The sequence below is a fragment of the Colletotrichum acutatum genome (assembly GCF_030867785.1).
Source record: "Colletotrichum acutatum strain CBS 112980 chromosome Unknown BDZ83scaffold_143, whole genome shotgun sequence".
Taxonomy (NCBI): Eukaryota; Fungi; Ascomycota; class Sordariomycetes; order Glomerellales; family Glomerellaceae; genus Colletotrichum; species Colletotrichum acutatum.
The window spans coordinates 1-23,112 of NW_026849137.1; the positions used below are offsets into that span (position 1 = coordinate 1).

Here is a 23,112-nt window from a genome sequence, read left to right on the forward strand (position 1 = left end):
CGAAAATGACTTAAACTTTGCCGTTCCCTCGGGTTCACTTGAGATTGAAGGCTGCGCAACTAGCGCCTACCGATTTACCATTTGACTCAATCTGAAGATCGACGTTCAGACTGACTTCGTCTTTTCAACGTCGTTGCATGGCGAGTCAAGGTGAGATCTACTAGTGCACCGAGCCATGGAACACTGACTCAACCTGAGATTGACTTCTACCACTGCGGAATGTGCCCAACTTCGATTTAGAAAATTTCCTAGCCTTACAAGAGGAGTTTCTGCGTCTTGAGCTGCATCGACCACCGGTCCTGTTGAGGCCGTCCTGCTTGGCACCTGTTATCATCACCAGGGTGCAACACATGTGCTGCAATGAGTATTACCTTGGCAGAGACGCAGATAAACAACGGCTCGGAGAAAACAAAGGTGAGACACGGCCGAATCAGCACCGAAATTGGGGAATCACATTGGAAAATGATGTTCGAAACCATGATCGTCGAACCCGTCCCTGAGAAGGCAGAATTGCTGCCTATCATGAAAGCAGGCTCCAAAACATCGAGAGGAGCCCAATCAGGTTTTTTCTTCTTTCCCCAGAAGAGAGGCCTCCACGATGGCCGATGATTTGTGGTCCAGCCACTCTCATGGAACCAGGTGGTCTGCATGTGGATGAGAGTCGGCGCGGATGGTGCAAACGCCGTAGCCGCCCTTGTCGTGATTGCATTGTTTATGGTAAGAATGGTCCGTTTCGAAGGGGGGCCTAGATCATCGACGAAAGTGACGTTGATGAGCCACGGCGATCATAACAAGGAAGGGCGAAGATCCAGTCGGGTAGGCAGAGGAGGAGGTGCCGCCGGACGTCTCGACTGATGCAGTGGTGGTGGCTGAGGGGGATTCTCATGAGCGAATCGCATTTCACGAACGGTGACAGGACCCCACTATTATCCGTTTAAAGACATTGACGGTTGACGGCCTGTCGTCTAGCCTTACGAGGATTGACGTTCAAGTGTCAGAAGAGACCGGGGGGTTGAAAGGGGTCATCTTGGGTTACTGTGTTTATGAATTGGCGGTTTGTTGGGCAGGCTTGCGTTGTAATCGAGCTGTCATCTCGGAAACTGGAGAGCATCAGAGGGTTATCCCAGAGACAAGCGAGTTGTCAAAATTTGCGGGATACCGATTGGCTACCCAGAAGCCATCTCGGAACTCTGCGCTTCCTAGACTTTAGAGTTCACCTTGACAGAATCGCAAGAGCCAATCGCAATCAACTTGAGAAGTCTGAGCGGAGGGGCTTCAGATATAACAGCGGCTGAACCCCCCAGCAAATAAACGCGGCATGACAGCATCCCCCAGCCAGGTGTCGACAAAATTAGGGATCAGATATCGATTAATGCCTTCTGCTAAGTTCAGTCAGCGCTGATGAAAGACGGTGGCATCCCGTCCCGGGGGAACGAACACAACTCTTCACATATAGATTCTCACTACCTATATGTGTGCCCCTGGTCAACGCGGCTGTGCTCTTCGTGATCTCCAGGCGATCTGACGCTGTAACATGTCTTCCACAACGGCTGACTAGCGAATCGCATTCTTGCGGAAGCACACCTTTCCCTCCAGCCCCCGCTCATTTCCCCAACTGTTCGTGCCACGAGATCCTTGGCAAGAACACTCAGGAACGCTGTCTAACGCCGATGTCAAATGGCTGACAATTGAAACAGTCGGTTGGTTGTCCCTAAATTGGGGATAGATCTGCTGAGGTTGTCAAAGTCTAACGCAAATGCCGACTAGGGGCCTTGCAAGTTGCACGCTTCTCACTTTCCCATCTCATGATTCCACCGCCGTAAGGCCGCTAACGCTCCTCGTCCGTCTTGGACGGAAGACTGCGCAAACAGCACCCGGCGTTTGGGGCCGCCGACGTTGCATCCCGAATCGAGCTATACTACCGTGTTTATATGACTTGCATAAGGTGTGCATTGGTGATTTGAGAATCTGGAGAATCTGTGATCGTGAGATACATAAACGTCGTCGTCGATCCAGTTCTCGCCAAGCTCATTTCTTCTGTGTCTCAAGCTCACATCAAGATACTTTGCGATACTAACAACCACTCGCAACTACATCTTTTCTACTCCAACAAACACCAACAATTTACTCTTTGTCTGCAGGTATCAGGCGCCATGGATTCCTATCTCGAGGAGACATCTTACACCTTCTTCCCCAGTGTCGAGGGCAGCAGCCCAGTGTACACATTCGACTCTCAATTCATTCCTTTCCCCGCATCAGAGGGCACAGAAGACTTCTTTTATCCATACTCATTCCCGCCATACCAAACATCAATGCCTCTCATGAACAACTCTTCTCCACTCTCCTTGGATACCGACTATGCAACCATCAACACCCCATTTACCGCATCCTCTCCCCGCTCAGACTTCTCGCCCATCCCCAGTGAGCCTTTGGATTTCGCATCACCACCCAGCACCAGCAGCGGGCCTGTCTCGCCGCGATCGCCCCCACAGGAGGTGCAGCCTGAGAGCTGGGGCCCGGCAGATCTTCATCAAATGGGTTATCTCGACGTCGCCGGCAACTGGCGCTGCCGCTACTCTGGCTGCTGCTCCTCCCGCGTGTTCCTGCGCGCGTGCGATCTCAGGAAGCACTTCCGGGGCCACGCAAAGTACTTTTTCTGCACCGAAAAGAGATGCCAGCAAGCGGGCGTTGGTTTTGCGACCCGCAAAGACTTTCAACGTCACATGGGCTCTCACAAGCCTGCTGTGAGGTGCATGCACCCGGATTGTGATCGCATCTTCAGCCGGAAGGACAATATGGTTCGTTCAGCCCATTCTTATTACAACCCCATTCAAACACACGCTAATTCACAACAATAGAGAGAGCACTACAAGAAGATTCATCAGAGGTTGAGAAATAACCTCTTCCCGAGGAGGTGCCGTCAAACCAAGAAGAGGGAATCGCAGGCTGCCTCACCAGAGTCCAGCTGCTCTACTTGCTGCATGGAGTGTTAAGTTTCTTCGATTTTGGGCAAGGTTATTTAAAGGCATTGGCAAAACGGCTTGATGCCTCTACCATTCGTTATACGATTCATGAATCATGGGATTAGCGTTGTGTTTTCATGGAGTCTTCGGGGAACAGCATAGGAGCTACTGGATTCATCCTAGGATGGGAGCCCTATAATAGATAGATTACTAGTATTTGATGCATAATGCAGCCATTCATTACCTTTCGACTGGAATACCGACATGGAATTTCTGGCGCAGAAACTGCAATCATTCCGTTACAAGGTTCGGAGAAAAGACTGTTGGCTATCGACCCAGGAATTCTATCGGAAGTCGAATCCCGAAGGCTCCCTATCTATTTCCGTACATGACGAGATAAGGAGGCTATTTCTGACTTTACAACAAACTCCGCAAGCGGACTCCGCCAACGGACATACAGTATCGACTACCCTGCTGTACTTCCAGCTGTCGGTCGATGCCTAGGAGGTTCTCTTTGCCGCCATCGTTCGGCGCTTTCCTCGGCCCCCGTATCGTCGATGCTAAACCGTCGGTGAACCATGAACGCAAAAAAAGCTCGCCCGTATTCAGACTCGCCCCAAACACCAATGGCCACTGTTTTGATATTTGTATGAGATGCAGCTGCTTATCTGTATGGCAGCTGGACACGTCGTTGAGCTGTATGAGGCTTGTCAAAGAGCCTTAGAATCCAAGAAAATCAGTTCCAACGTCTTATTCAAGATAGCTTTAGAACAACTTCCAATCTGAAGCGTACACCCGTACATAGTAAGCAGTCATTCAAAAAAAAAAAAAAAGAGGGTATGCTCCTCGCCTGCATATTCGGCGTCCGCGAGGTCCGTAGTACCGAAAAAGATTCCGAAGTGATGAGATTTAGATGCGGTGCCGTGCGGCACGTTTGTAAGCGCTTCGGACGAAACTTATGCTAGAACTCATAGCTGGCATCGTTCTACATTTTCGATAAGACAAAGGCCTCAACCCATCCTCTAGTCAAGTGTGCTCTCATGCCTTACCAACTCTGAGCCTTTTCTTGACAACGATACATCGAATCAATCAAAACAAACTAAACCGCAAGATTTAGACTGAAGCTAGTTCCACCAAAATGTCTAAGACGGATATCACGCTCATTGGAGTCGGCAACATCGGTGCCGCGATGGTCAAAGTCTGGCTGAAAGCTGGGCTAGCTGTGACCATGTGGAACCGAAACCCTCAAAGGGCATCTCTTACGGAGCTCGTCGAGCAAGGCGCCGTTCTTGAGACAGACATTCGAGCAGCTATTCGTAACAGCAACGTAGTTGTCTTGTGCGTCTCAACCTACGACAACATCTTGGACATACTCGTACCCGCCCTTCCCTTGGGTGAAGGGGATCGCTCGGTCTCGGTCATCAACATCACAACGGGAACTCCCAAGGAAGCACGCGATATGGAGTCATTTCTCAAGAAGAACGGCATCACTGCGTATTTCGACGGTGCCATCATGGTGACGCCGGCCTTGGTAGGCACCGAACATGCTTCAATGTTCTTCGGCGGCGAGAGCGAGGCCGAATTCGGCAAGGTGTCCCAGCGTTATCTGGAGCCGCTGGGGCAAGTCCACTACATCTCTGAGGACCCTGGAGCAGCAAGCTTGTGGGATCTCGCGGCCCTGGCTGCCTTGAATGGAACCTTCACTGGAGGTATTCTTGCTCTGAACCTGCTCAAACGCCAAAAGCTAGAAAAGGGCAATGAGAAACCCCCGACAACCAAAAACCCGATGGACATGATCGTATTGCCGCTGCTATCGAATTTCTTATCCCACCTGTCTGAAGTTGCCCAAGCTCTGGACGAGGAAATGTGGGAAGAAAATTTTGGGAACCCAGCTTCGATGCAGATCAAGGGGCTCGAGACGATCCTGAGAGGTTTTCGCGAAGAGCAAGTTAGCAGTGAAGGACTGGAATTGTTCCATCGCATGCTGAAGAGGTGCATAGAGGAGGTCGGCAGCAATGCTGGCTTGGCTAAGATGGGAATGTACCTACAACACTGATCGTATTCGCTTGTACATCATTCGTTCGCTGATGCCACAACCAAGAAGTTTTATCAAGAATGCACGAGATTATAGATGAAAGTAAACGGCGGTTTTCGTTTTGAAACCACCATATTGTGTTGAGCGCATGTTTAGGGCACATTGCGCGTACCGTGTCGTTGAAAAGTATACCGTATCGTGCGATTCCCTTGAAAGCCTGATCCCGTTAAGTTCGATCTTTTGCGCCTGTAAAGCCGGAAAAACACCACCACATATAGATGAAAGTAAATTGTTAACAAACCTATTAATAATTATACAAGAAGAAAAGACAAATATGTCATCATTCCTCCATTTACAGTCCAAACCTTCGGGCATTCAATTCAGCCACAATGTATCAATGGAGCTTTCAAGTACCCCTTCATCCATTTATCCTAATACCAGCCTGAAGTCGTGCAAAGTAGTATGCACTCAAGTTTGATCGAAATCAGACGTCAATGCTGGTTCCTACAACCTCCGGGAAGGCAGGATCACCCGCGTTAGTGAAGACGGACTTGGCCCGCTTATGCAACACCAAATCAGCAAAAGCCCCAACAATTCCAGCAACAACCTTTCCAATCCTGCCAAATTCTAGACTCCCAAGCTCGCTCTCCAACAAAGAGCGTGCTGCTTCAGGCAAAGTAAGGTTCAATGAAGAAATGAGGTTGGGGAAATCTGTGAACGCCCCGTGCGTGGTGTTGCTGACGGTCAGCAAAGCTTTTGAGCCTCGCAGAGCGGGAAAGAAGACGTCCCAGGTCGGATCATCGGCTGAATGTCCCGGCCGGCCAACGAGAGTAAAAGGCCGATCGAGACCTGCGTTGAGTACGGGGTCGAGAAGCTTGCCGTCCAAATTGATGCCACCTAAGATGCGCGAATCTTGCAACATTGCAGCCGCCGCCGTAGCGCCCCCCAACGAGTGGCCAAACATAATCGTGCGCTTGAGGTTGACGCCATTGATGGGGTTGTTTTGAAGATGTGAGAGCACGAAGGTGACATCGTCAGCTCGAACCTGGGATTCTGTCAGCTACACGTCGGCTAGGGACTACTCGGGGGTGCAACTAACCTGGGTGAGAGACTCCAACTGTGTGGTATTGTCGGTGTCGAGATTCACAGCCTGATACACGGTTCCATCAGGGAACTCAACAAAAGAAGGGTCGTACGGGTGGTCGATCGTAACGACAGCAAAGCCATGACTGGCCACCTCGCGAGCCATAGCGCCGTAGAGGAGGCGTGGGTTGCCCCAGCCAGGGGAGAACAGCACTAGCGGATAGTTCGAGCGAGGACGCCTGCATGAACGTGCTCTAGGCTGACAGAACTCCATCTCGAATGAAGAGAAGGTGCCGTTGGGTAGGCCGACAGCGACGCCCAGCTGGTCGTAGGCCGCGGCCACAAGGGGCGTCATGTATGGCACTCTTTCCATACCCTCACAGGAGTTTTTGGCCTTCTCAACGGGCATGAAAGTCGAAGTCATAACTTGCCGTAAGTGCGTGTTGTTGACTGGGGCGTAAGGGTCGAGCCTGCTGTCATCGGTCAGGGCCTCCACTGACATGGAAACCGCGTAAGGTCCAGTTGGTCCGTTGACGAGAATCGCCTGAGTCGCTGAGGCGAGAGCGCCTATGATCAACGCTGGGATCATGATGTCAGGAATTGAAGGTTAAAAAGTGGTAGGAAAGTGTTTGACGAGGTGCTCGGTGTGTGAAGTAATTTACTCAAGAGAGATAGTGCTTGTCTGAGTTAAGAAAGATGAAACAGAACGAGAAAGACGATGCATCTTATACTCATCCATCCTCACTTCGTCGTGCCCATGATTACACTCGAAGACCCTCTCGCGTGGTTGCTTCCCATTCGAGACAAGTCTCATTAGGCCGGGCAAGGTGGAAAGATGGAAAAAGAGAGTAGCTGCGCCTCTCATACCTTGAGTCGGAACTTTGAAAACAACTCGAGGCTTTGGCCCTCATCTCTCCAGGCACCACTTCAGCTTAGACGTTGGCTTTCATCCAATTGGCCACCCTACCCTGTTTTACTGGGGATTCTTACTTAGCGTCGCTCAGTTGCTTCCGCTTTGGGTTTAGTGAGTTCGGGGTCCTGATCCACTCCCCGACGATCTCAACATCTTACACAACTTGCGCGACCCTTTCATATACACACTCGCCCTATGATGACTACTCTCGCAAAATCTGCGGCGAGTAACAGAGATTTTGGGCCATACGGAAATCACAGGTCTCCCACGATATTCTGGCAAAATAACAATGCATCTTGGGCCATTCGACCGTCGGATTAGACGTTCTCGCTGCGCGCCGTGCGCTGCCAGCCACTCGAAGGTACGGCAATCCACCCCTGTCTTCGCTATTGCTATTGCCGCGAGCAATTGGGCTTCTTTGCATTATGGTCTCCTAATTCTCGCCGATCGAAGTGCTCCGGTTCAATTCCGTGCTCCCAATGCCAGAAACGCTGCATTGAATGTGTCTTTCCGGCAGCGTCGGCTCCGAGCAACGGAACTGCAATCCGGCTGGCCAAGGGGAAGCTCTTCACGGCCAAGTCTTTCGCAACGCCTGTCATACAACGACCTGTCCCGCCGCTCTCAGACAAGACCATTACTTACCTCTTTTACTTTGATATTTTCATACGCAAGAACAGCTTCACCGGTCGAGGGCCCCAGTTCCTCACAGACGTTCAACAATTAGTCAAGACCTGCGGCCAAGCAGGACGAGCCCCACACAACCATCTGTTGGACGCAATGTTGGCTCTGGGTGCTATGCAAGCAAATATCCTTGGCGCGTTAGGCTGCCACAATAGCCTGCGTTTCGCGCTTGAACATTATCTGCAGTCCATAACCTCTCTCCGAGGAGCTGTCCTGGACTCTACGTTGACACGGAAAGATAGCATTCTCTGGTCAACCTTTTTCCTAGGGCTATTTGAGGTTTGTAAAGCTCAACAAACCTATCCGGAGGCTCTTGTTTACTTAGCCTCGAGCTGTTTTTGGATGGCAAGACAACGAGCTGACAGTGGCAAAAGTTGCTTCAAGACGCCTCTGGCCAGAAGTGGCTACAGCACATGGTCTTCGGCACATCTCAGGCCCTCATCGCTAGCGGGCCGTCAGCATGTACCTCGGGAACAATGCGAAATTTCTTCCTACAGGCACGAACTTTTGAAGTCTGTAGAAGCATAATATTCAACCAGTCTAGCTTCCTGGCAGCACCAGAGTGGATGAAGGTGACACGCAGTTTATCGGAAGAGGCAAACATTCAAAGTCGGGCTTCTGTAGACGATATACTGAACATGATTGTATTATGCTCTAGGCTCAGAGCACGGTAAGTTCGAGCGCTTTTTGTTTCTTCGTGTGATGTGCGTTAAAGAGATAATGCTGATCCATGACTCCAGTACGAGCCAGTTCATCAAAACTTACAACAGCTTCTCCGGAGTTGAGGTCCCATCCATCGATGCGCTAGAATTAGCTACTGAGGGCTTTTATCTTCGCGATGCACTTGAGAGTTGGAAGCTTGATGCATCATTTTCATCTGCCCAACACAACGAGATGCTTCTCGCCATGAGCTACTTTTCGGCAACAAGCATATATCTCTCTGGAAACTATGACTACGACCTACATCATTGGCAAGCAATGACCGTTGCGGTACCAGTGCTGAGCCGAGATGAGATATTGAAACATGTTGAAGACATCTTGCAGACAACCAGGAAAGCGCTTCGATCCTCTACTCTATCGCCGCTTCTGCACCTTTTCCCACTACGAGTAGCGGGGGCAAGGTCCCGAGAACATTCCCAGCGGCAGACCGTGACTGAGTGTCTGCTCGAAGTCAAAAAGCAATTTGCTGTTGCCGATGCGATCTTGGTCGACCTCGACGAGCTGTGGTCTCTAACTCCCACTACGCCTACTAATCCGACACCCTTAGATAGTTGAACAATATTCATTCCCATCTTGGTACGCCGTGTCGAGATCGCAAAGTTTGGTTTGTGATCTACTCGGGTTTCTTGTAGTTCGGTGAGACTTCTGACAATTGCCTTTGGTGCTCCCCCTTCTCAATCATGTCTTTGATGACTTCATCGGCGACTTTCATAGCCTGGACACCCGCTGGTGCACCACAATAAACCGTTGCTTGAAGAATCGCCTCGCGGATTTCAAGCTCTGTCAGCCCATTTCTAATCGCCCCTCGGATATGGATTCCAAATTCGGCCCAGCTCTTCAGAGCAATGAGCATGCCGATGTCTGATGTAGGTGTTAGCTCGAGGGCACATCAACTACATGCATGCCATGCACAATTGCGGCAGGGCTCAACTCAAATTGACTTACTTAGCAGGCTTCGCTGCTTGCGTTCCAGGCCAGGACGCGACCATATGTTTCCCCAAGCCCACCTATTTCGATTGATCTTAGATTAAAACTACAATCAATTGGTAGATATTGGGATTCTCACTCCGTAATCAGCTCTTGTTGAGCAAAGGCAAACTCGCTAGAGCCATTGTGCATCGCGGTCTCGACATAGCCCTCTCCAACGACCTCGCGCCGGTTCTTCAGACCAGCTTCAAATAGTTCGGCGCGCAGCTTTTTGCTATTTTCGGATGACATCTTTGCTCTGGGGTTTGCAAGAGAACATCGGAAACAGGTGAAGGTTCGAAGACCCGTAGTACAGAAAAGCATGGAGCAGGATAATACTAATATCTCTCCCCGTTTCACAAGGAACAACTCATCATCCGTGTTCGGCAGAGCTACGTAACCAATTGAGGGGTCACATCCGAGCTTAAGGTGATAAAAGTGACCGATGGCGCTGAATCGATCCGCAACCGGGGAATAAATCCACACCCCGCACTACCCCGATAACCCGCATGAAGTGTGAGGGCTATCCCGCGTTATCCCGTCTACCGCATTCGATAGCTGCTCAAGTCTCAAATTTGCATCTCTAGCATCGTCACTGTATTGATAAACCTTCTTCTATCGTCGGTATATCTAAAATCTTACCAAATCAGCTTAGATAAACTCCAGTAGGTCCTTCTTTGGCCTCTGAGCCAGCTTCCACTTTCCCTTGTGTCCTTCCTTGTCTTGTTGATGAATTTCCTCGTAAAGACCCAGACTTTGCGCTCTTTTGTCTTTCCGCTGATGCTCATCATCATCATCATCCGGGTTCCCAGGCTCAGGATATTTCCTCAAATGCTCGACCGCCCAAATCAGCTCCTCGGAAAGTACAGGCGGCGTCCGCCCCTTGCCCCTGAGCGTCGGAAGACCGGCGACACGGAACAACCAGTTGAGCCACTCAAACGTCTCACCAGTTTCCCAGGCAATGTCGTGAAACTTTCTTCCTTCCTTCCTGACGAGCTCTTCCCTTTCCCTCTCCCATCGCTCCTGTTCCTCAACGGGTGGCAATGCAACGGACTCTCTACCAGAAAACACTCTTGCCAATGCGATGGCCTGATACTCGAAACTCCTGAATGTGAGAACTCTTGGCATACCAACAATCCCCAACGTCTGGAAATCCTGGAAGAAGGTGTGCCAGAAAGTCTTGATAAGCTTTCCACTTTTGTAATCGTACAAGGCTCTTCCTCCGTTGGCTTGCGAGTTCCAGAAGGGGTAAGAGGGTTTGTAGCCCGTGCAGTAGATTATATGATCGACGTCGTCGAGATATGAGTCGTCTTCGAAAATTATACGCCCGTCGAGACGAAATTCCTTGATAATCGGTTTCCAAGCGATGCCCGGAGGCGGTTCGTCGCCATCCCAGCGGGACTTGGACCTCCGGGACTGATAAACGGGGATACGGACTGTCTGAACCAGTTCTTCTGTCACGTCATGGCCAGATGCAGAGTTTCCGATGGTAACAATTTTCTTTCCGGTGTAAGGTTGTGGGGTGCGGTAGGTCTTGGAGTGCACGACGCGGCCCGGAAATTTCTTGATGTACTCGTCCAGGCCCTTGACGTGAGGAACCTGCAAGTATATCAAGTTAATTCAAATTGTGATACGCGGCTTACAGATTTATAGGAGGCTGTACTCACATAGGGCACCGAGTAGTGGCCGTTGGCGAAAACTACTGCATCAAACACCTCTTGCCACCAAACGTCGACGTTACGCGCAGCGTCAAATTTGCGCAGAGTCAACCTCCACTGCTCGGGCCTGTCTTTGGCCGGAACTTTTGTCACATCCTCAACCGTGGTGTTAAGCACCAGAATAGAATCCGTCTTGTGCAGTGAAAAGTAGTTTTCAATGTATTGTCGTGGAATCCAATGCGGCGCAAAGGGGCCGTAGGCGAACCTGGAATCCGAAAATGACATTGCAATGTCAGGGACATTAGTACTTTACAATTCCATTAGCATCGCTATTTCGCATGATATGTAAAGTTTCAGCGATTCTTACGTCAAAGAATGATAGATCGGAGTCTGTGAGTATCGTTCTCGTTGACTATGGGGCTTAACCTGGGGAAGCTCGCCCGGGATCTCCACTGCGGGATCGACATCGGGCGGGAGGCTCCCGGGTTGAAGTGGAGGTAGTTCTGATGGACTTGGATCGTAGATCCTAGAAGATGCAGTCAGCCTAATGTTGACGATGAGAATCAAAGGGAGCTAGTACCATGTTCCGCCAGCGGACTCTCTTCTTTCGAATACTTGGATTCTTTCAAAGTAGTCTTCCGCTTTGAAAGCTGCAGCGGTAACAGCACCTAGTCGATATCGGACATAAATTAGCCTCTACTTTCAACTAAGTGCTCGCAGCAGATGATCTGTCGGTGGCTTGCATCTTTGCATCTGGAGATTTGCCATGCGTGGCTCAAGATGTACTTACCTGCAGCGCCCGCGCCAATAATGGCTACAGACTTGATCTTCCGTTCGCCTCCCATTATGACAGCGTCCTAAAGCTCAGACCAACAATTTGCGAGGATTGGCTAAATCCTTTTGTCAGTCAAAGCGGTCTCACAAGCACATTTACGGTGTACAAAAGTATTTAAAGCACAAGAGTCCAGAAGGAAATGAACTTCGCAATCGAGTCAGGTCAGATCCATTTGTCATCTATCAGACGTTAAGAGGGGTTTTGGTAGGAAACTGGGTTGATCGGATGTATTCGCCATCTGTCGCCATCCTCAGAAGCGATTTCACCATCGCTGCGTCACGTGAAGAATCGGATGTTATGTTCGGCATTGCGAGGAATCAGGATAACGATAAATATAAGAGGTCTGAACATTGCCTTTCGAAAGTCAAATTGCCTATATCTAGAGTAATATCTCAGCTAAGTTCATGCCGAGAGGTCTTGAAAGCTTTTATCTAAGCCAAAAGCGACAGGACCGAAGCGCAGTGTCTCCCGGCCGGGCCGGCCCGGATATCGCTATCTCGTTGGATTCAGCGCCCCGTCTCGCCGATAAAAATTGGGATCCCCGGACTAGCTACCGCTTAACAGGCTTGGTGATAGCTAACTAATGCTTTCGACAGACCGGTCTTGGGATTATCAGATTCAAACTACCTTCTCGCCTAACATTGCTCGTAAGACCAAAATCGAGGTCTTTCATTTTGAAGCTGCTCTGGCGCGATTACTTCAACCCAAGACTTCGAATTCAGCGGAGTGCCGGGTTTGAAGTCCCTTTGGACCCGCGAGTGAGGTAGGCCGATGCGACCATCTCGGACATCATCACATTTGAGTCGGTCGCCAGATCAATCATACAACCTACTCTTTTCCTTTGCAGAATCAATCGAACATTTTGATCTTCGTCATCACCAGATTTGTATGATTTCACACAATGGCTATGGTATGGATACCAATGGGATGTCGAGTTCCGATGCCAATGTCCGTTGTACTAGATGGCGAGTCGTACATCTAAAATAGCGAGTCATTGAGGCATATTTCTTAATGATCGAATCATCTTCAGACGTGAACCCGTCTAGCCAAGGTAGGCGACCTCTCCAACACAAGCAACAGAAAAGCCATTGCAGCTTCAACTTGTATTCAAGGACCCCACACACACGATGGCACTCTGCAGCAATGCCACGAAGTTGGTCGCGCTTTGGTCTGAAGACGGCACTGAAGTTTCCGTTGGGCACAAGATTCTGCCTTGTTGGACCTGATCTGGAAGCTCCCGATGCATGAGCAAGGATGTTCAGACAGACCTCACTGGCTCAGGGGGGCGCAGCTTCTGCAACCAACAAGGGCGCTTACAGCTCAACGTCGTAAATGGGAAATTGCATCCCGGGATATTTCTCGAAATTGTGCTGAGCCCGATGATTGCTGGTATTTATACCACGGGGAGGCCTAGGAGTCAAGGATGTGGGCTTCTACAACACCTGCTCATCGATTATTTCCTCAGCTACTTTCACTTGATAGGTTCATATTTCAATTCACAAGATTTACCCCATCAGTCAGCTTCATTTATTCTACAATGCAGAATCCTCCACCGCTTAAGGTCACGAAGCGCAGAGCTAGGCCCGTGAAAGCAGCGCAGCCGGGCACAGCTTCTTCCCCTTTGGCCCCAGCCATAAAGGGGTTGACACCTGATCAGCCAACACGCCGAGCGTCATTCAATGTTCCTCCATGGAATCAATTCGCGGAATCTGGTTGGACTCCAACTTCTGAGAGACCTGATGAATCTGAGGTGGACACCCCGTCGAAGAAAAGCGTCCCCAGAAATAGATCAACATCCGCCATATCGTTGAAATCGGCAAAACCTCTCCACATCGAGAGACCTGACAATCATGCGCAAAATTCTGACGATCTTGGCGACAAAACCCGGGCTAAGCCATCTTTGCACAGTTCTCACACTTCTCCAAGCCTAACCTCTGAAATTGAAAGACGCAATCAACGGCCTGTCGTGCGGGATCGAAGTGCAAGCGAGCTACCTTCAACGCCAGCGAAGAAGCTCAGCGGACCCCAAATCGACCGCAAACTTGAGTTCATGATCAAAGCCGGCCCTAAGGCAAAGTCTGCGGGCTTCCTCTATGTCCAAGTCACCAAGCCACGCGAGATCAGCCAACGCCTACTTAAAATCGGCGTCACCAAATTCCTCCCAGAAAAGCGTGGCAAAGACATTCAATACCAGTGCAGACACCCAGAGTTTTTTGAACATCAATATGCACCGGCAGTGAAATTCTCCTGGAACAGCTTTGCCGAAAAGCTGGTCCACGCCGAGTTGGCCAATTTTTGTCGATCATGGGCCTGCGGCTGCGGAAAGAAACACAGGGAATATTTCGAAGTGAGTGATGAAATCGCTCTGGAGGTCTGGAGCAGATGGACAAAATTTTGTGAACAGGAGCCGTGGGATTCCCAAGGCAGGCTGTTGCCAATGTGGGAACACAGGCTGCGGCATAGAGTTCGGTTCACCAACTCAAAACAAGATTTCGATCATGGCGAGCTTGCCAAACACTGGCGAACGTGTGTCTTGCCAAGTTCGATAGAGCTTTTCATAAACGACACTCGGGTTCTTTGGAATCATATCTACCCCAATCGTTGGCATTTTGCTGCTGTGGCAGAGGCACTCACAATGGTTTTCATCTGGCCAACCTCTTTCTGGACTTCAATGTGGTGGAAGGTGATTCTCATTCTAGCTATGCTGGAGCTGTTTTGCCTGGACGGCATGTACATGAAGGAGTCTGTTTCCAGACTTCTGAGTGGAAGTCTTCAACGTGTCAAGCTTTGGTGGCTATCGGACTCACCCGAGCATGGGCCAGACCTACAAGCCAAAAAGCCCTTGTCAGCCGCTTCTTCTGAGCAGCAAGCTCAAGATGGGCTTCCTGAAGGTCCTGATACAGAGATGATTGAGGATTTTCTCAATTGCGAGGATGACGACATTGTTGATGGAGAACGGGATGAGTCTGACAGCAGCAGTGACGATGATCAAATTATGGACGAAGATATCCTTTCTGATCAGAGTCCCTAGTCAACCTATAGCACCTCAATACTGAGTAGAACCAACGTAGGCAATTGGGATTAGGCAGAAATTTCTTTCCGGTACACAGTAATAGTAAGCAAAATTCCATAGTGATGGACTCTAACTGAGTCTCAGTATCTTGCCGTTAGTTCAAAGAAAATATCAAAAACGTTTGGCCATTGCTATGTTGATTGATACTGCTCCTTGAATGACTGAATGACGAGAGATACCAATGAGTCCGAATTTTAGTGTCTTGAATCAGCATACGTCTGCACGTTTGAGAATGTGAAGCAGAGCTGATGTCGATGAAGATGCCTTTTAAAAAAGCCAAAACTTTAAGTCTCACGGCTGGATATAATTGAAATTTGTTCAACTATGTCATGATGCGCCGCCAAGGCACTATTGAGAAATTTTAAGCACTAGGCTTCCTTTCCAGTATCGAGAAGAAACTTGTCTGCTCTGAGTCCATGTTGATCATCGGGTGCTGGTTTACCCCGCTAGCCCGCCCAGCAAACGTTTCGCTTATTGTTTTGTACCTCTCTACTTCTTTTGTCCCAAAAGGGTAAAAGCCTAGCATAGCAATTACGTAGATACTGCCAAGATTGCTGACAGTATTCCAACGACACTCAATCTTCCCAATGTGGTTCGAAGCTGTTTCTTGTAGTCTGAGACAAGCAGGGCTGAATGCGAATTTGGGCAGCATGTAAGCTCACTGCGCATGCAATTCGTTTGCCAAATTGAGACTTTGGACGTCCTCTGTGGGCTCAGTCAGGCTCAGCTTTTCGTCGCCAAGGCACCAGTTCCGACGTGACGGAATCAGATATTGCGATGATTTGACGAATTAAGCTGATGAGTCGGCGGGTCAGCCGCATAGCCTCGATCCTAGAAAATAGAACCTTGTTTTCATACTTGTTTTCTCGAATTGATAGTCACTATCCAGGCAGTCACGCAGTCAACTTTCTCCAACCAACCTAGTCCCGTCACTATCAAGAAAATCCATCTCACACCTCGTCGCACATATAAGAATGCAAGCCGGTGCCATCGATGAGAATCGTATCTCCTGGATATCCAGACATCACATTAAACCACTTCAACTCTTAAATCGTTCACCATGAAATTGCAAAGTACTCTAATCGGCCATCTCCTTCTGGGTTCAGCCGGCGCCCTGATAGTACCGACTGAAGCCCACCTCGCCCTGCGGAGAGACGGCCATAATTCCTCCCAGCCATCCAGCCAGCCATCCATCCGATGGGCAGAGTGTGACTTGGATTTTGGGGAGGCTGGCAACGCTGTTTTTGACGCCATGCCGGAGAAATTTCAGTGCGCCAAACTCGAGGTTCCGCTGGATTACACCAGCCTCAGCTCCGGTGAAACCATCCAGCTTCAATTGATCAAGGCCAGCGCAAACAAAGAACCCTACATGGGCAGTATGCTGTGGAATCCCGGCGGACCGGGAGGCTCTGGCGTCGAGTCGGTTGCTGCTCTGGGGCTCAGATTGCGAAAGTAGGTCATCGTTAGCACGATTGCTTCTCATCTGCTAACTCACTGATTTCAGCATTGTTGGAGGAAACTACGATATAATTGGATTCGATCCTCGGTGAGCATCATACAATCTCAGCACACCATTCTCATTCGAATCGTGGCTAACACATTCTCAGAGGCACTGGCAAAACCATTCCATACGTCTGCAATGTGACAGCGGCTGATACTTCCCTTACCCGACGTGATTTTGAGACGCTGCCCAAGGGTGATATCTGGAACAGCATCAAGACGGTAGACTGGGAATCCTGGAAAGTCACAGCCGATGCCTGTTTCAGAGACTATGCCAAGTACGGCCGCTTCGTTGGTACGCCTTTCGTGGCCAGAGACATGATTTCGATCGCCGACGCCCTCGGCCAAGGCCCTAAGGTGAACTACTGGGGCGTCTCCTACGGCACTGTTCTCGGACAAGTCTTCGCCTCCATGTTCCCTGATCGCGTGGGGCGTCTTGTCTTGGACAGCAACCTCATCGCCGACGACTATGCCGATACCACGTGGAAGACCGGCCAAAGAGACACGGAGCGCGCTTTGCACCACCTCTTTGACGAGTGCGTCGAGGCCGGTCCTGAGGTCTGCGTACTGGCTAACTTCACCGGCGCTGATACTACCGGTGACAGCCTGATGAAGGCACTCGAAACCCTTCTCGAGGAGCAGATCAACGACAAGAATGACACCGCCAACGAGAAAGACGATATCGTGTCCCTCTTCAAGATGTCTCTGTTGACGGAGCTATACAAGCCGCTACAATACCCTCTAGCCGTCGCAAGAGTGCACGCCGCCTTGACAGGCAACTGGACCCGCGCCATTTCCTCTGCAGTTAATGCACTGCCGTCCGAATGGAACGAAGGCGGCACCTTTGGCGTCTGGGGCATCGCCTGCGCGGACTCGTCTTTCCGCGTCGAAAACGTTGATGATCTATACTCCATCTACCGGACCCATTGGGAGGGCAGCTCTTTCGGCGAAGCCAGCGCCAGGCTGCGCATGCCTTGCTCTCGCTGGCGATTTGATGCCGCTGAGAAAATCGACCTCAACGCTTTGAGGAACGTCAGGACTAGCTTCCCAGCCCTCATCATCAATGGACACTGGGACCCAGTCACCCCTGAGAACACGGCGTGGGAGGTTTCTGCGCGGTTCCGAAATAGTCGGGCTGTTATTCATCACGGTGTTGGTGTCAGTTCTTCAGGTCACTTTCTCCGCAAATATCAATGCTAACATGTCTTTCAGCATGGATATACCAACCACCCCTCGAGTTGCGTGGACAACATCGTTCGTGAATATTTCCAGAATGGCAATATGCCCGAGATCGGGACTACGTGCGAGCCAGATATGACTGCATTTGAATACGTCGCTTCTCAAGCCAAGGAGGTAGAGGAGAGTGGATAGTCGAGGAACAGTCTATCATTTCGAGGCTTCCCAACTGCTTTGTGCATATGGAGCGGCTGTACATTCATTAGTGCGAGTAGAGAATCTGTTTCTTCATTTGGCTATTAAGGACTCAACATTCTCCCTTGTCTGTTTGATCACTTTCTTTTTTTCATCAGATAGCATCATCGTATTGAATCATACCATCATAAGACTTTCCTTCCCACGCTACTTGCTCCGGTTAGGAACGGGGTCATATAGTCTCATTTTAGAGTCTCCAAGTATCCCGCGTAATCCCACTTCTTGCCGTCCCTCCAAAAGCCCTCTACCACAGGCTCATGCGGCGTTTCACCGTTCACCGACACCTCATTCAGCCAACTCCAATACGTCGTCGCCTTCCATCCGTTCGTCTTCCAGTCATTGATATCCCTACCCGGCTGCTTGTTGAAGACCGGCAACACGTCCAGTAGACTCGCATCGTGCGCGATGCAGACCATGACATTATCCTTGATATCCAGCTCACGCATCTTGGCAACCGACTCGGTGGCCAGGTCAATATCTGTATAGACGGGGTGTTTACCTCCACGAGGTAGCTCATACCATGGCTTGGTCGACGCCGATTTCTCGTCTGACGCGTTAGGATGGTGTGGAGTAAAGTGGGAGCATGGGCACATGGCCTTGGACGCCCAATCTCTGCGCAATGCAATGGCCGAGGCGGGGATTCCATCCGGGAGTGGGGTCTCTTCGGACGGCCGGAAGACGCCCGCAAAATGACAGATGTCACCGCCCAGAAAGACGAATGTGGCTCCCTCAGGGGACGAGGATGGCGTCGTCCGGGCAAGGCCGCATATGTGCTCTGGCTGATGACCCGGAGCCTCAAGAAGGTAGAAGGAACCGTCACCAAAGAAGTCTTGGGCTTTGAACTTGCCCACCATCAGACCTTTGTCGAAGTTAGCTTCCTCGAGAGGCCGGCCTTCAAATTCTGCTGCCGCCTGTGGATCATCTTTTCCCCCGGGCCTTCCTTTGGACGAGAAGTATCCAGGCCCAGTAACCAGCGTTGTTGATTTGGGAAAGACAGAAACATCTCCGCGGTGGTCAAAATGGGCGTGAGACCAGATGCAGTAATCTGTATGGTTGTCTGTGAGAGAGGGTTCCTGGGAAGCAATCTCAAGAGAAAGGTTCTTACCAATCGACTTTGGATCTACTCCTCCATCCGTCAACACCTCATCAATGCCCTTTGGTACGCTCATGCCAAAGATCACGCTATCTGGCCCCAGCACTCCTTGTTGGGCGCCCTTGGGCAAGTTCCAGTAATCTTTTCGGACGCCGAGATCGAACATTGCCTTTTTGCCGAGTTTCTCATGTTCGAGGAGGAAAGCTAGCGAGCAAAAGTTGATGACTTCGTGCCCCTTCACGACTGGCTGAACGAAGGACTCGGCCACGCCGACCATGGCAGTCGTCGTATCGACAAGCTTGACGCGCACGACATTGTCTGATTTTGGAATGTTGGCCATTCCGTCGATTTGTTGATGAATCTGAGTAGCGTGGGTTTACAGACTATGAGACGACTTTAGGGAAACAAAGAGGGGAGAGATACTAGAGAAAGTTTCCTGAGCCGCATGGTGCCCCGACGTCATCGGTGATTATCAAATGAACATGTCTTCTCCACTTCCCCAGGTTTTTGCATCCAATGTGAAAGCTCCTTGCTCTACACTGCACGACGTTGGAGGTGCAGGAAATACTTACCCGAAGGTGCCGCAAGCCAGCCAGCAAGTGTAGAGTCGTGCCACATGCAAGCCACAGCTGCAAATCCGTATCGTACCACCGGTCCATGATGAAAAAAAGAGTCTCTTGATGTAATTTGTACAGATGCCTAGCGGGGAGTCGAGAGTCCCAAATATTCAACCTCCAAACGCCTGCGCGCGTGCCAAATGCTCTAGTTTAGTAATATATCGTACCCATCTCCCATGATGCGAACCTCTTCGCTGCCGAGACCGTACTTTCGTCGCACCAGTTCAAAAATGATCAATCCAGCGCTTGTGCTGGGAACTTGGCGGATGGTGTTCCACCAGAAACCGCGCCATAGCCATTTCCTCACGCCCAGCCCTTCCTTTGCTGCCTCTGCGCAGCATTCTGACCAGGTCTCTTTGTAAGCCCGATAGTAGGCCCTCGCCATCCTCCATCCGTCTTTACGTTGTGCCGGGTCGGCTCCCTTGGTTTCCCTCAATTTCGCTGCCTTGGCGTCGAGTTCCTCAAGGCGATCCCAGTGCTCCACCTGCACGTGAGTCAAGGGATGAAGAACAACTTGTTGGGCAAAGGATGCGCTGAGTCCTCCTAGGAGCAAGAAGATGGGTTCTATAGCGTAGTGCGGTCGAATGATAAGAGGTTGCTTGTTGTCATCTTCCGGTTTGCCATTCTTCGCAGGTCGCTTTTGGGCCATGAAGTCTACAATGTGCTCTTCAAGGCCGCCGTAGTACCACGAGACGAAACGGTAGTACCCTTGGGCCTTGACGTATTCGAAAACGCTGAAGAAGACCGCCGCGCCGAAACTGTCCTTCATAAGAGAAAGACCCCATCCCGCAAAGATGCCACGCACACCAATCTCCCTCAGCTTCTCGGCACTGAAGGCCCACATGCTCCTGGGTTTCCCGCCCTCTGTTGGCATGAGGTCGCGGTGATCATACCGTGCCTGGATGGCATCTAACGGTGCCGCGATGAAACTCTGGAGACTTCCGGCGAGAAGTCCCGCGGTGAAGGTTTGGGTAGGGTGTGGTGGTGGGTAGACAGTCTTCGTCGCTCTGCCGCTCTCCTCATGCAGACTGCCAAGGATGGTGAGGTAGCTGGTATACAGCACGGCTCCGACCCCCACGTTTGCGATAAGTGGCGGCAAGACTTGATTCGGGAGCACGCTCCAGCCGTGCTGCTTCACCGCCGACGTGAGCACGCCCGGCGTGGTGCCCCGCAGATAGAACCATGCCTGGTTCAGCGTCGCCTTCAGCTTGGTCGAGGGCTCCTTTGCGGCGGCCTGGGCGAGCAGCTCGATCTGGGCCTGGTGCACACTGCGCGCGTAGGCGAGGTAGTCGACGCGGGTGCGGAAGAAGGCCTTCACAGGAGCGCGAAAGTAAAATGCGATGGCCTGGGCACTCAAGGCGCGCACGCCGGCGGCCGATGCTGCGGTTGCGGCGTTGCTGCGCGGGTTCTTGTCCGGAAGCTGGGCATCGGGCGGTAGGACGGGGAGGACGCCTGTAAACGGGTCGTATGTCGTTGTGCCGTCATCGAGACGTCGTGTCATTGTTTACTGCTTTTCATCGTCCCCTATAGGTGAAATATCCTGGATGAGATTCAAGACGCCAAAACTTGGCATCGGTTGAGATCAGTTCGCAGATTCTCGATGTGATGACTAAGCGCATGACCCTGGTAAAGTGGGTACCTTCATGCCGGACGTCTCCCGCCTGTGACTGTCAGCACAAGGTACCTAAGGCAACCACATGATATCACCAGCTTGAGATCCCATGACAACTTTTACAGTCCAACATTTACCCTTTAGGCCTTTCAGGAGAGTTCCTGTATCACCATGAAAAAGAATCTAGTTTTATCTCTCGAGTTTGAAGTCTGAAAATGAGAAAAGATCCTTCTTTTCAACAATGCTGATTTTTTGACGTGGCAGGTGTAAATGGTGAGTGCTATAGCGTATACACTAAATTAGGATTCGATGTTGAAATTCTCTCTCTACTCATCTACACATATCTCCATGTTGTTGGTGGTTTGCATATAAGACATGACCGACAATACTCCATTTTCGCTGCTGGGAAGAGGCGTGTAGCCATCGGCAAGGTTTGTCGAACTGTCACAGACCTCAGAAGAGTCCTGGTCTGGGCTCTAATAGCAATAGCAGTCGCACTTGTTGTCAGATGAGCGCCTGAAAATGTAAGTGAAAACCTCAAAAGTGATTTAGAGATGAAAACGAACCAAAATCCAGCATATCCATGCTGATCGTTCTCGTCGATGCACTACATTGTGCCAGTCAGTTGTTTGAATTTGTCTATTTGATCCTGGAAACCAACCCGGCCACATCGCTGACCACAAGCCCAGGTGTCGTCGCCGTTACAGTTGCCGTTCTATGAAAAGTTGTTAGTTTCCATCGATCGTTATTTGAAGTCTCTCATCAGGGTCACACATACTCCCCATTCTCTAGGGGGTTGTTGGCAGACTACTCTGGCGATTTCAGCGGTAGCTAGACTGCTGGAAAGAAGGAGGGCGATGGCGTAGACTTTCATCTTGGATAAATTCTGTGTGGTGTGTTACAAGAGACCAAGATGAGAACTCTAGTTGAAATTTGGAGTGAGATCAAATGAAAGTGGTCAAGAACACCGAGGGTATTAATAGTTTGGTAGGCTGACATCGAGGGTTGCCATTGCCTAGGCATGCCGTTAATTTGCAGCGCCAATAGTCTCACTCACACAACTTGAAGTCGATTCTACTCTCGAATACCAAACGGTCCCAAATTGCCTCTTTGCCATGTCTTACCCCCGTACGTGATAATCACTCCTCGTGCTAAATAGTTCGAGTGATCTTGCAAGTATGCGAGTCAGCAGCCTCAACCCTGGTTGGTGTATTATAGGTGGGAATGTAAAGATTGAGGGGCTCTTTAATCTGTGAATGGCTTTGGACATGATTCGAGGCTTTGATCAGTCGGAGGTTCTGTTGCACCGATGGGAATGTGTGTTAGTCGAGAGTGATTTAGACGCGGATCCAAATTCGTCTTGGAACATTGGTTCACTAAACACTCTTCGTGATCATGTTTGGAGTGGTCAACCAGCACACAGCAGGTATTTAAACTCGAGTACGTCCCCTCGGTCTCTGTCAATTTCGAGTGGCAGGAACCTCTCGTCGAAAAGGTTCAAAAAGAACCTGAAAACTTCATATGAGACGGCAATCATAGACCCACCAGCCTGCCAGAATAAATGCCGAATAGAAGTGGTAATGAAGTAGAAAAGATCGATGTTATGCACTTCCATTCCCGAGTGGTTGATGGCAGGTGCTCCCTGTAAGGTAGGGAGTCTGACTAATCCTACAGTGGTCTGTTCCTGGATTTTACGCTAAGCCCAACCTCTGATGGCTGCCTGCCCTACTTACCTCCCAGAGGCAAAGCAACTACAGCTCAACATCCCAAACGACCACGTAAGATGTGGAAAGCCACCCAGCACAGCCTTCATCGTGATCGGGTTTCCGCACTTCGGTGAGCTAGTCACGATATATCTCGGGCACCATGGAACTCCCTTCCGAAATACTTGACCAGGTCCGTTGAATCTTTCTCAACTGTGTGCGGTCGGCT

The 23,112-nt window shown here is 50.4% G+C and overlaps 11 protein-coding genes across 11 annotated transcripts; 5 read left to right on the top strand and 6 right to left on the bottom strand.

Annotated features, from left to right (window-relative positions):
• Positions 1 to 2,153: 2,153 nt before the first annotated feature.
• Positions 2,154 to 3,176, top strand: BDZ83DRAFT_709867 (uncharacterized protein; the record flags this gene model as incomplete). The annotated part of the gene is made up of 2 exons (XM_060511577.1): positions 2,154 to 2,798; positions 2,859 to 3,176. 2 exons carry the CDS (start codon positions 2,154 to 2,156, stop codon positions 2,991 to 2,993), a joined length of 780 nt encoding a protein of 259 aa, XP_060359524.1. The 3' UTR covers positions 2,994 to 3,176.
• Positions 3,177 to 3,928: 752 nt separating this feature from the next.
• BDZ83DRAFT_638031 (uncharacterized protein) lies at positions 3,929 to 5,175 on the top strand. The gene has a single exon (XM_060509345.1). The coding sequence runs from the start codon at positions 4,102 to 4,104 to the stop codon at positions 5,017 to 5,019; it is 918 nt and encodes a 305-aa protein (XP_060359525.1). The 5' UTR covers positions 3,929 to 4,101; the 3' UTR covers positions 5,020 to 5,175.
• A 77-nt stretch (positions 5,176 to 5,252) lies between these two features.
• BDZ83DRAFT_709873 (PAF acetylhydrolase) lies at positions 5,253 to 6,955 on the bottom strand. Its single transcript, XM_060511578.1, has 2 exons — positions 6,098 to 6,955; positions 5,253 to 6,043 (listed from the first exon to the last, which is right to left on the bottom strand). The coding sequence occupies exons 1-2, from the start codon at positions 6,668 to 6,670 to the stop codon at positions 5,483 to 5,485; spliced, it is 1,134 nt and encodes a 377-aa protein (XP_060359526.1). The 5' UTR covers positions 6,671 to 6,955; the 3' UTR covers positions 5,253 to 5,482.
• A 328-nt stretch (positions 6,956 to 7,283) lies between these two features.
• BDZ83DRAFT_723537 (uncharacterized protein) lies at positions 7,284 to 8,950 on the top strand (the record flags this gene model as incomplete). The annotated part of the gene is made up of 4 exons (XM_060512572.1): positions 7,284 to 7,355; positions 7,448 to 7,954; positions 8,050 to 8,345; positions 8,416 to 8,950. The coding sequence occupies 4 exons, from the start codon at positions 7,284 to 7,286 to the stop codon at positions 8,948 to 8,950; spliced, it is 1,410 nt and encodes a 469-aa protein (XP_060359527.1).
• A 58-nt stretch (positions 8,951 to 9,008) lies between these two features.
• On the bottom strand, positions 9,009 to 9,613 carry BDZ83DRAFT_589767 (carboxymuconolactone decarboxylase; the record flags this gene model as incomplete). The annotated part of the gene is made up of 3 exons (XM_060506268.1): positions 9,009 to 9,256; positions 9,341 to 9,402; positions 9,462 to 9,613. The coding sequence occupies 3 exons, from the start codon at positions 9,611 to 9,613 to the stop codon at positions 9,009 to 9,011; spliced, it is 462 nt and encodes a 153-aa protein (XP_060359528.1).
• Positions 9,614 to 10,012: 399 nt separating this feature from the next.
• On the bottom strand, positions 10,013 to 12,218 carry BDZ83DRAFT_734815 (uncharacterized protein; the record flags this gene model as incomplete). The annotated part of the gene is made up of 5 exons (XM_060512956.1): positions 11,810 to 12,218; positions 11,600 to 11,687; positions 11,387 to 11,545; positions 11,029 to 11,326; positions 10,013 to 10,960 (listed from the first exon to the last, which is right to left on the bottom strand). The coding sequence occupies exons 1-5, from the start codon at positions 11,862 to 11,864 to the stop codon at positions 10,013 to 10,015; spliced, it is 1,548 nt and encodes a 515-aa protein (XP_060359529.1). The 5' UTR covers positions 11,865 to 12,218.
• A 1,167-nt stretch (positions 12,219 to 13,385) lies between these two features.
• On the top strand, positions 13,386 to 15,054 carry BDZ83DRAFT_638042 (uncharacterized protein). Its single transcript, XM_060509346.1, has one exon. The coding sequence runs from the start codon at positions 13,392 to 13,394 to the stop codon at positions 14,883 to 14,885; it is 1,494 nt and encodes a 497-aa protein (XP_060359530.1). The 5' UTR covers positions 13,386 to 13,391; the 3' UTR covers positions 14,886 to 15,054.
• A 933-nt stretch (positions 15,055 to 15,987) lies between these two features.
• On the top strand, positions 15,988 to 17,798 carry BDZ83DRAFT_589735 (Alpha/Beta hydrolase protein; the record flags this gene model as incomplete). The annotated part of the gene is made up of 4 exons (XM_060506261.1): positions 15,988 to 16,379; positions 16,432 to 16,473; positions 16,535 to 17,585; positions 17,640 to 17,798. The coding sequence occupies 4 exons, from the start codon at positions 15,988 to 15,990 to the stop codon at positions 17,796 to 17,798; spliced, it is 1,644 nt and encodes a 547-aa protein (XP_060359531.1).
• A 72-nt stretch (positions 17,799 to 17,870) lies between these two features.
• On the bottom strand, positions 17,871 to 19,435 carry BDZ83DRAFT_681955 (metallo-beta-lactamase superfamily protein). The gene is made up of 2 exons (XM_060511217.1): positions 18,964 to 19,435; positions 17,871 to 18,903 (listed from the first exon to the last, which is right to left on the bottom strand). The coding sequence occupies exons 1-2, from the start codon at positions 19,289 to 19,291 to the stop codon at positions 18,041 to 18,043; spliced, it is 1,191 nt and encodes a 396-aa protein (XP_060359532.1). The 5' UTR covers positions 19,292 to 19,435; the 3' UTR covers positions 17,871 to 18,040.
• On the bottom strand, positions 19,436 to 21,112 carry BDZ83DRAFT_709886 (mitochondrial carrier domain-containing protein). Its single transcript, XM_060511579.1, has one exon. It carries the CDS (start codon positions 21,067 to 21,069, stop codon positions 19,714 to 19,716), a length of 1,356 nt encoding a protein of 451 aa, XP_060359533.1. The 5' UTR covers positions 21,070 to 21,112; the 3' UTR covers positions 19,436 to 19,713.
• Positions 21,113 to 21,656: 544 nt separating this feature from the next.
• On the bottom strand, positions 21,657 to 22,054 carry BDZ83DRAFT_756922 (uncharacterized protein; the record flags this gene model as incomplete). The annotated part of the gene is made up of 4 exons (XM_060514820.1): positions 21,657 to 21,696; positions 21,747 to 21,787; positions 21,842 to 21,895; positions 21,959 to 22,054. The coding sequence occupies 4 exons, from the start codon at positions 22,052 to 22,054 to the stop codon at positions 21,657 to 21,659; spliced, it is 231 nt and encodes a 76-aa protein (XP_060359534.1).
• Between the last annotated feature and the right edge of the window lie 1,058 nt (positions 22,055 to 23,112).

Coding starts and splice junctions, on each gene's coding strand:
- BDZ83DRAFT_709873 (XM_060511578.1), bottom strand. CDS start 6,670: ATGATCCCAGCGTTGATCATAGGCGCTCTCGCCTCAGCGACTCAGGCG. Junction 6,044..6,097: donor AGTTGGAGTCTCTCACCCAG/GTTAGTTGCACC, acceptor ACAGAATCCCAG/GTTCGAGCTGACGATGTCAC.
- BDZ83DRAFT_681955 (XM_060511217.1), bottom strand. CDS start 19,291: ATGGCCAACATTCCAAAATCAGACAATGTCGTGCGCGTCAAGCTTGTC. Junction 18,904..18,963: donor AGTAGATCCAAAGTCGATTG/GTAAGAACCTTT, acceptor ACAACCATACAG/ATTACTGCATCTGGTCTCAC.
- BDZ83DRAFT_709886 (XM_060511579.1), bottom strand. CDS start 21,069: ATGACACGACGTCTCGATGACGGCACAACGACATACGACCCGTTTACA.
- BDZ83DRAFT_638042 (XM_060509346.1), top strand. CDS start 13,392: ATGCAGAATCCTCCACCGCTTAAGGTCACGAAGCGCAGAGCTAGGCCC.
- BDZ83DRAFT_638031 (XM_060509345.1), top strand. CDS start 4,102: ATGTCTAAGACGGATATCACGCTCATTGGAGTCGGCAACATCGGTGCC.